Source organism: Bombyx mori, chromosome 11 (genome assembly GCF_030269925.1).
Source record: "Bombyx mori chromosome 11, ASM3026992v2".
In the NCBI taxonomy this organism is placed as follows: domain Eukaryota; kingdom Metazoa; phylum Arthropoda; class Insecta; order Lepidoptera; family Bombycidae; genus Bombyx; species Bombyx mori.
In genome coordinates this window covers 7023036-7037269 of record NC_085117.1, presented here as the reverse complement: position 1 = coordinate 7037269, position 14234 = coordinate 7023036, and the positions used below count along the sequence as shown (strand labels likewise).

At 38.9% G+C, this 14234-nt stretch overlaps 1 protein-coding gene across 1 annotated transcript in view; it reads left to right on the top strand.

Annotated features, from left to right (window-relative positions):
* The window catches only part of LOC101738384 (uncharacterized), a 199715-nt gene that overhangs the window by 109595 nt on the left and 75886 nt on the right, over positions 1–14234 (top strand). Inside the window, exons 5-6 of the mRNA XM_021346668.3 lie at positions 870–970; positions 8534–8719. Of these exons, the coding sequence (XP_021202343.2) occupies positions 870–970; positions 8534–8719 (287 nt within the window). The remainder of the gene's footprint in view (positions 1–869; positions 971–8533; positions 8720–14234) is intronic.

Sequence of the window (14234 nt, the reverse complement as noted above, 5' to 3'; positions counted from 1 at the left end):
TTTGCCCTTGTAGACAGACGAGCATACGGTCTATCTGATAGTGAGTAGTTACCGTCGCCCATGGACATCAGCAATGCCAGGGGTAGAACCAAGCCGCTGCCTACCGTAAACACATTACAATCACACCTTACATTACAACATGCTAATCTTATAAGCTCTCCAAAATGTGGAAAACGAAATCCGACCAAGCTAGCGTTCCGTGAAGCTCCACAAAGCGAATCTCAAAGCTAACAATTTTATTAAAGCATTGCTCGTCTAGGATGTTTTTTAAGTTTTCTTTTGCATACCTCGAAATTTTCAGCACCTTCAACACCGACATAAAAAGATGGCTTTTGAAATGCAGCTCTCGCGGACCAAAGCCTTGTATCAAAATTATTTAAATACACGCCGGGTGTGGGACAAATATAGAGTAATAAAACAAAAAATATATATAACATTTATTTAAGACATTCATTTGATTCTTTTAATGAAATATTTGAATGAAAGACAGTAAGACTAACAGTACAGTAACGCAGTGTTGTAATATGCAAATGTTGAATCACTAAAGCTATACTGTGAAACACATCACCCCGTGATTTCCGTGATGAAACAACTTCACGTGACCTTGTTGGAAACAGTTTCCCATAGACATAGCGTCAACGCTACCATAAACCTTTAAATATATTGTTGAAGTCTTAACTGAGATTCAGTTCTTTAAACGGAAACCCATGACTATTATGGGAGAGACAGAGGAAGAATGGTAGTACCATGGGAGTTAGCTTAACTAGTTTAGCGAGCTAAGATGGAATAGTTTGACTAAAATATAATATTATATATTATAAGGCCGAGGAACCCTAAAAAACCTCCAATGATAATGACTTCTCATTCAGGCCTGGCGCGGGAGTAGACGATGTGTACTGGATCGGAGCCACGGATGCAGTCCACGAGGGAGAGTTCCGTTGGTCAGATGGCTTGCCGTTTTCGTACGCACGTGAGTAGAATTTCATTTTTACCAAGAAGGCTTCGTAGCTAGCATAGCTAGCTTCTCAGGCCAACGAGACCCATGTGAAATAACATGCGACGTTAAAATCATCGATATGTATTAAAACAGCTAGTTTTTTGTAGCGTTTTAAATTATAGTTATAGGATACATTTTTAATTGGTTGGTTTTAGAACAAGGAAATAGATTTTAGTATCAAATGTATAAGTCAGCCCTTGTGACCAGTTGATTCGTTCTCTTATTTAACAACGCAAACATGTTACACAATTAATTTTGTAGGTCTCAGTCAAAATGGCGTCGGAAAGTCTAGACTCTATTTAGCTATTCTATTTACTGATTTATGTCTAGTTGTCGAATTTTATGAACAGATTCGCAGTACAGGATATACGCTAACCGTCTCTTAAGCAGGCAGGATACAGAATAGCAGCAAGAAGAACATCACTAATCTGCTAAATTCAGCATATATCTATATTTTTGTCCTTAATTTCGTTTAAATTTTAGTCTTCTTCGCGTTTTGTACCGTATGTTCCATGGATAATGCTCTAAATGGTTGTTGGAGATTAGCGTGATTTCATTTTCGCATCGCCCGCATACCCATTAAAGATTATGTCAACTTCCTGATATTACCCTAGATGTATCTATAAGGTTTTTTTTTATATTCATTTCATTTATGTTATAAATTCCTGCCTTTAAAGCGTCTAACAGTATCCGCTTTATATTTTTTAATAGAAACATTGAAACATATTATCATTCTCAATCAACTAACTCCCTTTTTCTCGCCTCTAAGCAATCGTTTTAAAAACTCAGTGGTTTCAGCGTTAAGATAAAAAAGTGCTCCTCTGACGAGACAATCCGCTCGAGGACCGGTCGAGCTTCTAGGGCTTAGCGCTCTTAAGACTAGTACTCTTGCGTTCTGTCTCCAAAGCGCGCAATCTTTATATTCAAAACAAATTTTATGATATTTTTTGATTGCCTCGATTGGTCTAGCCACTAGTTACTATGAGTGTGCGATTTCGAGCGTGATTCCCGGTTGGAATCTATTCAATATTTGGTATTCAGTATCTCGTTGCATTGCATCTAGGACACACCGCAAGATCCCGGCAGTTGAAAATAGAACATCAATTCCTGAACGGCTGGTCGATTAATAAATCATATCGGCAGTACATTATTACCGAGAATTCGAGATTCTTAAGTCACTTGTGATATTTCATGCGAACCTTAATTACTTTACAATCACTATGTTATAATCGATGGTATTGGGATAGAAGTAATCCGCCGTGATTCAAATACTAAGCTCTTTTGAATTCGTCGTGATCTAAAGAATAAGACGCCCGACGCTTTCGTATGTAGCGATGAATCAGTGTACGAATCCCGCAGGCGGGTACCAATTTTTCGAATACGTACCACGTAAAGGTTCACGATTGACTTCCACGGCGAAGGAATAACATCGTGTAATAAAAATCAAACCCGCAAAATTATAATTTGCGTAATTACTGGTGGTAGGACATCTTGTGAGTCCGCACGGGTAAGTACCAACACCGTGCCTATTTCTGCCGTGAAGCAGTAATGCGTTTCGGTTTGAAGGGTGGGGCAGCCATTGTACTGTTAAAACTGAGACCTTACAACACACGTTTGGAGGTTCATTACACATTATTTAGTTAAAGCTATTTTAAGCAGTCAGTATCAAATATATTTTATTATTGCTACTGTAAGCAAATGAGCATACGGCCGACCTGATGGTAAGTTGTTACCGTCGCTCATCGCGTACCGCTGCCCACCGTTAAGTACTCTCCACACGCCTCGTTTGAAGAAGGACATGTCATAGCGCTCGGGAAACACAGTAGGTTATTCCAAAGCCGGATGGTACGTGGTATAAAATATCTCTGAAAACGCACCATGGATCTACCCAATGAGTTGGTTCATCATGCATTGAGACGAGTAATATTATAATTTGACCCTATCTATGCGTTCGTAACCATATTTACTATTTGAAGTAAATGAATTTTGTGTTCTTAATCTGCTTAAACTTTATATACACACCATTTTTTCCATTAATTTGTGCTCAAAATTAAAACCTGCCTTATATTCTGCAACTCAACATGCCGTCTACGCTGATCGACTGCGCTTATTCATTGAAATTGGAACTGAATAAATAACACGTAGAATCGTGCATCCATTAAGCAGTCACTCGCACTATTAACGATAAATCAGAACAAAATTATAGTATAGAGATGAACCAAATATTCAGTTTGCTTTCGGCATTCGGCATTCGGCTCAGCACTCACTAGGGCTGTAAATATTATGCGAAAGTACACCAACAAAAGTATTTTTAAACTATAAAAAAACTAAATACAAATTCATTTTAGGCCCCACCAATGATTTTACTGCAGTTTATGGATTAACATGTCTAAATATACCTAGTCAGGTCATAAATTCTGTCACATGTTTAATGTAAAATAATTGAAACAAGTTTATTCATTATGTAACCATTCATATACCAAAATGAACTTAATAAAACATAGATTCTTATGACACTAAAGTTTATTCAAATGACCTTCGTGATTTTGAATACAGGCCTTCAATCTGCGCGGCCAGTCGTCTATCGCAGCACGAACGAGGTCCATGTCAATATCGGCGGCTGCCTTAATCAAGGATGTCTTGAGTGACTCCAAATTGGGATGAGGCTTTGAGCATGCCTTTTCCTCTAAGTGTTGCCATATCTTGTAATCTAACGGATTCAAATCTGGACTGGAGGAGGGCCAGTCTTCGTGCCGGATGAAGTCGATTTCACGCGCCGCCAGCCAGTCTTGTGTGCTCTTCGCTCTATGAGCTGGTGCCGAATCTTGTTGGAATACCCAGTGCCTGTTATTGAACATGGTATGAGAAACAGGTTCAACAAGGTTCGTCAGGACTGTATTTTGATACACAACTGCATTCGTTTTTACACCTTTCTCACAAAAATGTACCTCTGTTAAGCCCCAATAAGAAACTCCCAACCATACCATGAGCGAGGATGGAAAATGACCTCGTTGGACACGCGGAATACGATTGCTCGCTTCTTCACTACTGTGTGCGTACACCTTATCATTTTGTTTGTTGTAGCTCTCTTCTGCGGTAAAAATTTTTTCATCCGAAAAAAGAATTTCCCGATATTTTTTTCCCGCGTACCTCTTCAACAAAGCCGTAGTTCTGCTTAACCCCATCTGAAGGGCCAACAGTTTCTGCTTACGTTTGGGATTTCTTTGAATTCGCGCCTTCACAGCTTTTATCACTGCTGGAGTCCTAACAGACCGAGGGCGACCACTTCTTGACCTGTCATCTACACTAGAGTCTTCATTGTATCGTTTGATGGTACGATAAACGAATCTTTTGGTTATATTCAAATTTTTCAGTATGTTAAAAATTTGAATTGGCGCGTAACCGCAACGATGCAACGCAATAACTGCAACACGGTCTTCTTTAAGCGTCCACTCCCTATTTAAAAATGAGTAAAATTCTAAAAGTATACATTTTTATTTTCATGAACAATTCGAAATTCGAATTCAATAAACTTTTTTGTGGCCAGCATTCTAAAAGAAAAGTTTTTACTGTGTGACAATACTTATGACCTGACTAGTTATATTATATTGATGTACATTCGAACTCTCAATAAACTAATCTGTATGGGGTCGTAAGTATGAGTGCTGACGGGCTGGATGGATTATTACTACTACTTCTCGCATACTCAAAAGGTAAATTGTTCTACTACAAAAATTATACCCTCTAAGTGCTATGACATATTCCTTCTAGATAGACTCGACTGTGATTTTTTTTCATTCCGTCCGTTGCTGATAGCCTTGAGAGGTTATATCAGCTTTACTCTAGCGTGTAGGTGAGCTCTTGGGGCTCAAACCGGAGGTGTTGCTAACCCACTGAGAAGATCCTGCGAGAAACTCAGTGGGCTAAGACTGTTGTTAGGCATTGCTCTATTAAGTGCTACGACATATTCCTTCTAGATAGACTGTGAGAGATTCACTCTGGTTTGGCATTGTTATAAATTTTGATGACGTATTTCAGAAATCGGAAATTCATTAATGTGACTTCTGAAGATAATTTTGTTGGTGACTAATACTTGGATCGAAAATGACAAACAAAAATAAAATTTAAATTATTCTATTCGGCATACGAAACCAATAAATAGCATTCACGTTGACAGCTCTATTATTATAAATTGTTTGAAACAATTCTTATTATTTTCCATTTTATCTCGTTGCTTTCAATTTTAAGCAAATTAACGTGAAAACGGGCGAATGAACGCTACGCCAGTTAAACGTTTCGAAATTCAAAAAGGATAAATAATTGTTTTATTTCGTCACTTCACCAGCAAACTCGACAGATTGTCCTATGAAGTTTCTAGAAAGTTGGTTCGCGATCTTTTGTGAATTTTCCCTATGTCTGGAAACTTTTTTATCACTAAAACCTTATTCGGAATTGTTACAAACTTGCCGAATGCAAGTGAGCAAGGGAAATTGCTTGAAGAACAGATGACTGCTGGCCAGAAATTTCTCGAGTAGTGTCCTCTCGTTTCGAAAAACGCAGCGTAGGTAGGTAGGTGTTTAGCATACGGCCCACCGGATGGTAAGTGGTTACCGTCGCTCATGGACCTCAGCAATGCCAGGGACAGACCCAAGCCGCTGCCTGCCTACCTGTGGACCGATGACTTGCCAAGGGTCGCGAGAACCCGCTAGATGCGGACTGCTGGAGAACCACATATTGTGGACAACATCGTACGTCTGTGGTCTGATGATGAACCTTGCTGATCCCTAATATCCTGATTTCGTAGAAATGTTAAGGTAAATCGCACGCCTGCAATATGTACCAACATCCTGTCTATAACTTCCGACAAATTTTAATGCTTTCAATACTTTAAAGTATGAACTATAGCTGTTAAATATTATATGTGAGACAAAAAATATATAAACAATAATTTTTTTTATCTTAATGTTTGCTATAATGAGTGGACTAGCTCACGACCCACTTTGTGTTAACTTTAGCAGAGGCGATAGACCTCACACCATGCCTTCCACTAATGTCTTCACAAAACCTTAAGGTCGAAATCTCAATTGTATTCAATAACAGCACGTTACAACGTTTATGTATTTAAATAAATTAACATCAATTAAATCAGCATTCATTCATTAATTATTTATGAGATTATGCGGCAATTCATCTCGTACCGAGGAATAATAATGGTAGGATAAATAATAAGAACGTTGGGTAGTGATCCATCACAATAAATTAGACAAGTGATTCACGGTGGTAGCTGTACGCAACATCATTCATATCCAGACGCGGTGTTGCCGTGTTTAGGTTGCGGAAAATACAATATTTTAGGGAAAAAGCTCGCAATTTTTACATTACTGCGGCCGGTGCGTTTTGGTAGATTGCTTCTTACCTATTTCCGCGAATACACTTGCAGAATTACCCCGCTTGTATAATTAGATTAGACTTAGAATTAGATTAGGCTTCAGATAGACGGCAATATTCATTTTTTCGGCGCGCGCGGTGTGGTGGAGCTCGATGGGGTAGTCGGTAGTCGGTTCTGCGGAGCAAGTGCCTCGCGCGCCTTTTTCAAGGCGTAGTCTCCTGTAAGAAATTGGGGGAGGTGGAGGACCTCGGTCCTTCTCTTCTCCCCTTCTTCCTCTTACGAGACGCCGGAGTCCGACATAACCTGGTCCCTTACCCCCCTCGACCGGGTATCCGTAAATGGATACCCCAGCGTTAAAAAAACAAAAAAGATAGACGGCAATATTCATTAGCGTTGACAGCGTGGTATATGTGGGTCCCACCACTTAAACGTGATTTTCATTTTTCTGTTGATTCTCCTCCTTGCATCGTGTTCTTCAGTGTTCAATGTTGTGACCTTTACGGAGAAGTTTTGATTGGACTGTGTTCCTCCTTTCCTGTCTGCGCAATGGATAGCGACATTGTCTGTTCAAGTCTGTAAATATCACCCAAAAATTTATAAGTCACAAACCAGTTTCGATTTTATATTAACCTCTTCAGGAACAAATCTTTAAAGTAATACAAAGTACAAAAAACCATAAATTTTATTTATTCTCACTTACGTTTGTTCATTTTATACTGAAAACAATTCAATAAGTAAAGCATACTTAGCAAAAATAGTGACTATTCATTGAAAATATCCACATATGCGGGAGTTTAGCGTAGAATTAAATATATAATAAATATATAATAAATAATTTAAAAAAAAACTACCAAAAAGTGCCAAAAGTGCCAATAAAATTTTAAAAGTGCCAATATTCTGGCAGAAGTTAAAACGAGGCAACACTACTCGAAGCACTCTTTAAAGCATTCCTAAATCAAAATTAGTTCTAAATCAAAATCCAATTAAGATTGTTATAAATCGCTTACTTCAATTGCGAAATAAAATAATGTTGGTATTAGCTCTATCAGCGGGTCGCGATTCCGATCCGGTAATAGATTCATTCGCGAAGCAGCTGCTCTTGAGGTACTAGGTCTCCTTTGGAGGTGCTCGGGCTACTGTTAGCAAATCCCACCCCTCCTGGCACAGCTTTCACTCGCCCACCTGTCCTGGTGAAACTGGAAAGGCCTTCGGGCCACCAGTAATCAATCGGGCCATCAATCATAAAAAAAGGTTCTCTAGCTTTTTGAGGTTGCTGGACAGACGTACTTGCCCTATAAACAACAAAACGCTATAACGTGGTCACAGCATTTAAAATCAGTAAAACGAGGAAATTCGAAACTATATCTACCCCGGTGCAGTAATGCTCTCCAGTTAGAGGGAAGAGTTACTCATAATACTATTATTTAGACATTCATCTCAGGTTTCAAGTTATGTTATGAGTGGTATTCACACTGGTTACCGGAGACCATATACATTACATATGGTATCCAGAAAGGCCGTAAAGAGAGAGAGTATGCTTTATTGAACACAAAATAAATAAATAAATGCAAAAAATTGAATACAAATCAGTGCAATTAGCGGTAAACTCGTCCATCTAAATAAATAAATAATAGTTTAAAAAAACTAACCAAATACCCTTTTATAGAAAATACAACTAAAAAATAGAAAATAAATTTTAATTACATTTGTATAAGTAGTTATAAATATTTTATGAACAAATATGAGTAAAAGGGCTATTTTGATAATATCCTGAAAAGCACTCCACACTTTTTACAATAATTTTTTTTTTCTTACACTATTTTTAATTCAAATTTATTAAAATTTATTATCTATTTTTTAGCTGGATTTTCTATAAAAGCGTATTTTGTTAGTTTTTTGTATTTATTTTTCATTTTTTAGTTAAATTTCAAATTTTTTTTAAATATTGAATTGTCGTCGTTCTTTAATAAGTATACCAAATTAGTCGAGTTAATCCGACGTTTTGAAGGGGTTCAAAATCATGTTCAAAGATTTCGTTACAAACATACATACATACATATGATACGTCTGAAGCTAATAAAAGCGTATTAAAAAGGCACTCAAAAAACATGATCTATAGACATGTATCTTAAATTTCTTTCCACCAGACTGGTTTCCCGGCTGGCGGAAGCACAGCAGTCAGCCCAACGATGACGGCACCTCGGGCCAGGACTGCGTGGAGGCTAGGCGAGAGTTCCCACCTCGTCCAGCGCCAGCCGAACCCACCTTCATGTGGAATGACAGGGGATGCAGAGAACACAATTACTTTGTCTGCGAGAAACCCAGCGTTGATGGTAAGTTTTAAATTTGAAATATTGTTCTTTCTTTTTCTGATGCCGGAGAACAGATAACTCGTTGATCCACGCTTTAAAAAATATATTTGAAACTAGCTGATCCGGCAGACTTCGTAGTGCTTCAATCGATAAGTAAAAGACCTAAACTTTTATATAAAATAAACTTAAAACAAACAAAAGGAATTTGTCCGACGGAGGCCACATCAAAGGAAAAACAAAATTATTATTTTTATTTAATTCCGAGCATTTTCATATTTATCTACCTTTTAAGCCTTCTCTGGGCTTCCATAAATAATTCAAGACCAAAATTAGCCAAATCGGTCCAGCCGTTCTCGAGTTTTAGCGAGACTAACGAACAGCAATTCATTTTTATACATATAGAAGCTAGATTAATAGAATACTCAGTCCTTCAGTGTACTGTAATGAAAAAAAGTGTGCGTGTACTAGTGTACACACGTAAGAAGTGAAACTTCTTTATGGCCTTATTTTTCGAAAAATGATCTACATGCAACTTTCTAGAAATTGGTTAAATAAAGTTAAATTAGATAAAGTTTAAACAAAAGGATTTTATTATCATAGACATGAATACAAAAAAGTTAAATTAGATAAAGTTTAAACAAAAGGATTTTATTATCATAGACATGAATACAAAAAAGATGTCGCGTAACGGAAAAATGTGACGCGTAACCGAAAAATGTGACGGTAAATTTTTTTCCAACGCCGATAAGGAAGTTTCACTTCAAAAACATGTCCGTTTTATAAATATTCGACTATTAGAAGCACGAAAGGGAATTATCGCTAATTTAAAATGTATTTAAGAGACTATAGATCAGAACACGAGACAAAAACGAATACCGTCAGTCGCCAAGTCTTAGGTGGTGCCTTCAAGCAACTCCAGCGGCTCACCTTGAGACGAAAGGCACTGAGAACAGATCACATATTGTGATCAAACTAATGATCAAGAATAATAAAATTGATCGAAATTCTCAACGAAAAAATTCCACAGTCATATTTCACCGTAATTTAAGTTCAACTGCCACTTTTGAGAGACATGAAACTCAAGAAACTATAAAGTTCGCGCATAATATAATACAATTAAAACTTCCAAACTACTGATGGCGTCTTAGTAACACATGAGTTTAGAAACTTGAGTAGTACTTTATGTTCCTAATAATAACTTAATCAATATCAGATGATACGTATAACTAACTACATTTGATGTTTCTATAATTTCTTAATGAATGACTTCAAAAATTCTAAGTAAATTTAAAAACACCTTCTACGACAATTACTCAAGGCCTTATTTATAATTACTCAAGGTTTTGTTTTCTACAAACAAAACAATTGTCTTATTTCAAAACAATTGACTTATTTGTAGCAGATTAGCGTAACTGAATTGCCTTTTGAAAATTTCTCAAGTATTTCTTATCGCACCCTTTTCAAAAACATTTTTTTCCTACTAACCTGGAACCTCTTGAAAACAGAGGGCATTTTCATATATTGATGAAAACCTATAAAACACTAGCCGGCCCGGCTAACGTTGTTTCGTTATATAAATTATTTCTAGGAAAGATAAATAACCTAGATACCGACTGCAGCGCCATCTGCCGGGCTGATTTGTAAATCTAAACCATTCTCGAATCCACCTGAAGGTACACAGAAAATTTCATTAAAATCGGTTCAGCCGTTTAGGAGGAGTTCAGTGACAAACACACGCACAGAAGAAATATATACATATATATTGTATTAAGATAATAAATATAAAGTTATACACAGTCAATTATAAATCTCATTGCATGCACACAATTATTGTTGCAAAAAATTAGATATAAAATATGTATTTGCTCCAAAGATACCAACTACATATTTATATCAATACGATTTCAGTATGAATTACCTCCAAAAATTAATATTCAATAATTAGGCATTCTGTTATTTTCGAATTGCATAAGTAAAAACCAGTGCATTTATGTATATACATCTTTGAGAAACATTTTACGTCGGTCTTGACTTGTAACTCTTGAATCGGGTAACGAGACTCATACACGTATGTTCGCCTTCAACCCTGTACTTGTGACCACAGTAGCGTCATAAGACGGTAACTTAACATTGAAATTTCGAATAAATGGCTCCCTTTGCACCTTCACTGCAGGCTTATATCGATCTACCGCGGAAGGTACTTTCAGCAGGTGCGAACGAAGAGAACTATGTCCGTCTCGCTGGTGCGGAACGATTATTTCAGGTGTTTGTAGGAGTTTGACACCGACAACTATATACTATAAATTGTATACAGTATGTTTCCGCAAAGTTATAGTATTTATTCTACCCTAGTGCTGGTGGGTCGAGAAAGACCTGTCACGCACTGCTGGGAATAATTGTTTGGGGCGCATTTTTACTGATGGTAGGAGCTCTTGTGAGTCCGCGCGGGTAGGTACCATCGCCCTGCCTATTTCTGCCGTGAAGCAGTAATGCGTTTCGGTTTGAAGGGTGGGGCAGCTGTTGTAACTATACTGAGATCTTAGAACTCAAGATGGGCGGCGGATTTACGTTGTAGATGTCTATGGGCTCCAGTAACCACCTAACACCAGAGGGGCTGTGAGCTCGTCCACCCTATCTAAGCAATAAAAAACCCGCCGCTGCACCAGAAAAACGGTTAGGATTTTTTTTTATTGACCGTGTAGGCAGACTAGCGTACGAGCAGACGTGGTATCTATGGGTGGTACCCGTTGTGTCGTATATATGTCACCCACTTAATGCAATCAAATAAAGAAGAAGCGATGGAAATTATGGCAGATGTGGGTCCCCTCTTCTACCAGACTATAATAGGGTAATAATGCTCTAACATTAAAACTAAATTGGCACCTTGGCTGTGACAAGTAAAAGGCAGGGACTTGGCTCTGCCCCTGGCATTTCTAGCGTATATGAGCGACTGTAACCGCTCACCATCAGGTGGGCTGTATACTCGTCTGCCTACAAGGGCAATAAAAAAAGCTTCTGAGAGTTTTCCACTTCAGACTTCCTGAACTAAAATCGACGAGGAATTCTAGTGGAAAATATACCTGAACACTGATATTGTCATAGCTGGTATTGGCATTCACGATGATAAATGTGGAGAGAGCACCGACCTTGTGGTGCCCCAACGCAAGCAAGGTATAAGACCTTGGTAAAAACATTACTGCGAATGTAAAATGCTGAAATTCGATAAATAAAATAGAACAAAATGAAGTGACTGTCTTTATATAAACTGCGCCCGCATCATGTTGCCGGTCACGGAAGTTCATCCATAAACCTTTTAACGAGATACTCTGGCTTCGAGCGCGCTTGTCACATCCGAATCGCTGAGCTCACAACGAGGGAATTGGAAATAATTCGCACCAATATCAAATGTACAGAGTGGATGTTTCAATTTCGTTTATACTGTTCCAAAAAGACTATGAACCGTGTTATGGAAATCATTTTCATAGCTCGAAATATAAGCATATATTTTTTTTATTGTTTACTAAGACGGCTATACCAGCTTATAGTCCACCTGGTGACAAGTGATCCAGTGGCCCATAGACATTAACAACCTACATTCCGCTACCCACCTCGAGACATAAGTTCTAGTCGCAATTTTCAATACAACGGCTGCACAAACCTTTCGAAACGCATTACAACTTCGCGGCAGAAGTAGACGAGATGTGGTACCTACTCGTGTGGGCTCACAAGACGTCCTACCTGTAACTGTAACGCTGGGGCTATATTTGGACCATTACCTTCATACGGGGCTGGCCGTAGAACTGACGATCGCTGGAGCAGACAGGTTCGCGAGTGGAGACCGTGCAGCGGAAGACGTAACGTGGAACGCTGATCTGACGCTGGGATGGTGCGATGACCTCCGAACGGTGGCTGGGAAAAAGTGGATGAGGAGAGCCGAAGGCTGGGCTTGGGTTGGAAGAGGCCTATGTCCAGAAGTGGGCTGATGGTGATGATGATGATGACCTTTGTAAATTATTGTGTAGGAGTTACTCTGATACCTGGATAAACTCTGGACGGTTTGAAATTTAAGATTTCAATTAACAAGAACCCGATCGGTCAATTTTCAAGTCGTCGTGAAGTTGAAGATGGACAAAAAAGAACAGCATCAATTAGTACTAGTCTGTAAGCTCACCATATACGCGAAAAACACATCCAGAACAAAGAGACCCGCTGTCAATTGTGCTGTTCACGTTTGTATTCGGTGCTCAAACAATTGTAAAGGGGTGAGGGGTCAGACTATTCTGGACCGCCTGCGTTTGATGTTCGCCACGCTGCACTTAGGGTTGTAAGAAACAAATAATTTACAGTTGCAGTCATTTTTGTGGTTTAAAACATTACGGTTAAATAATGTTACGCCGGTAAAATAACGCCATCTATCGCCGAATAGTCGAAAAAATATCGAAGGATCTATTAGCACCTAGAACTCTCGAGAAGTACAACGCCATCTATTGTCAGATAGCGGAAACACAATACTAGAGATGTGTGGAATATTCTGGGCTGTGTCTATGGGTTAGTTCGCTCGTCGAACTCTTCTTCGTAATCGATGAGTTTGACGAGGACGGTGACCGATGCTTGAGAGCATCGAGCGTGAATCCGGAGGATCCGACAAGACATGTTTCGGGTGACAGCGGTTTTGCGTTGCCCCGTCGCGGTCGTATAAACCATAGTTTGAATCGAGGGTTTCGCCTCATATCAGCTGTCCCCATGTCGATATGAAATCACAAAAATGAACTTTTAGTCACAGCAACTCTGTATGGCAACCCTGTCCGCCATCCCAGAAGTGGGACACAACAAAACGGAGCACCCTCTACGTTAATGTGTCGTCGGATTCTGTCGACCAAATGACTACCTACACCGCAAACAACACGCGACTCGTGAAGTGCATTATGCGATTGTGGGGTATGTGGGTTTAAATATGTGCTTTATTTTTTAATTTTTTTTTAATTGCTTACATGGTTGGACGACCTCACGGCCCACCTCATGTTAAGTGGTTAACGGAGCCCGTAGACATCTATAACGTAAAGCCGCCACCCACCTTGAGATGAGTTCTAAGGTCTTTCTTTTAACAGTACAACGGCTGCCCCGCCCTTCAAACCGAAACGCATTATTGCTTCACGGCAGAGATAGGCAGGATGGTGGTACCTACCGGCGCGCACTCACAAGACATTACACAAATTATAATTTTGCCGGTTTGATTTTTATTACACAATGTTATTCGTTCACCGTGGAAGTCAATCGTGAACATTTGTTAAGTACGTATTTCATTGGAAAAATTGGTACCTGCCAGCGGGGTTCGAACACCGGTGCATCGCTAGATACGAATGCACCGGACGTCTTATCCTTTAGGCCACGACAACTTCATACACTTAGAAACTGAGATTCAATATTCTTATTACGGCATTTGCTCGTCAGGCTTACTACTCCAGACAGAGAGAGAAATGCTCGTAGTTCAACTGTGATTAAATAGCTACTGTCCCTAAGCATAAATGACGTTATC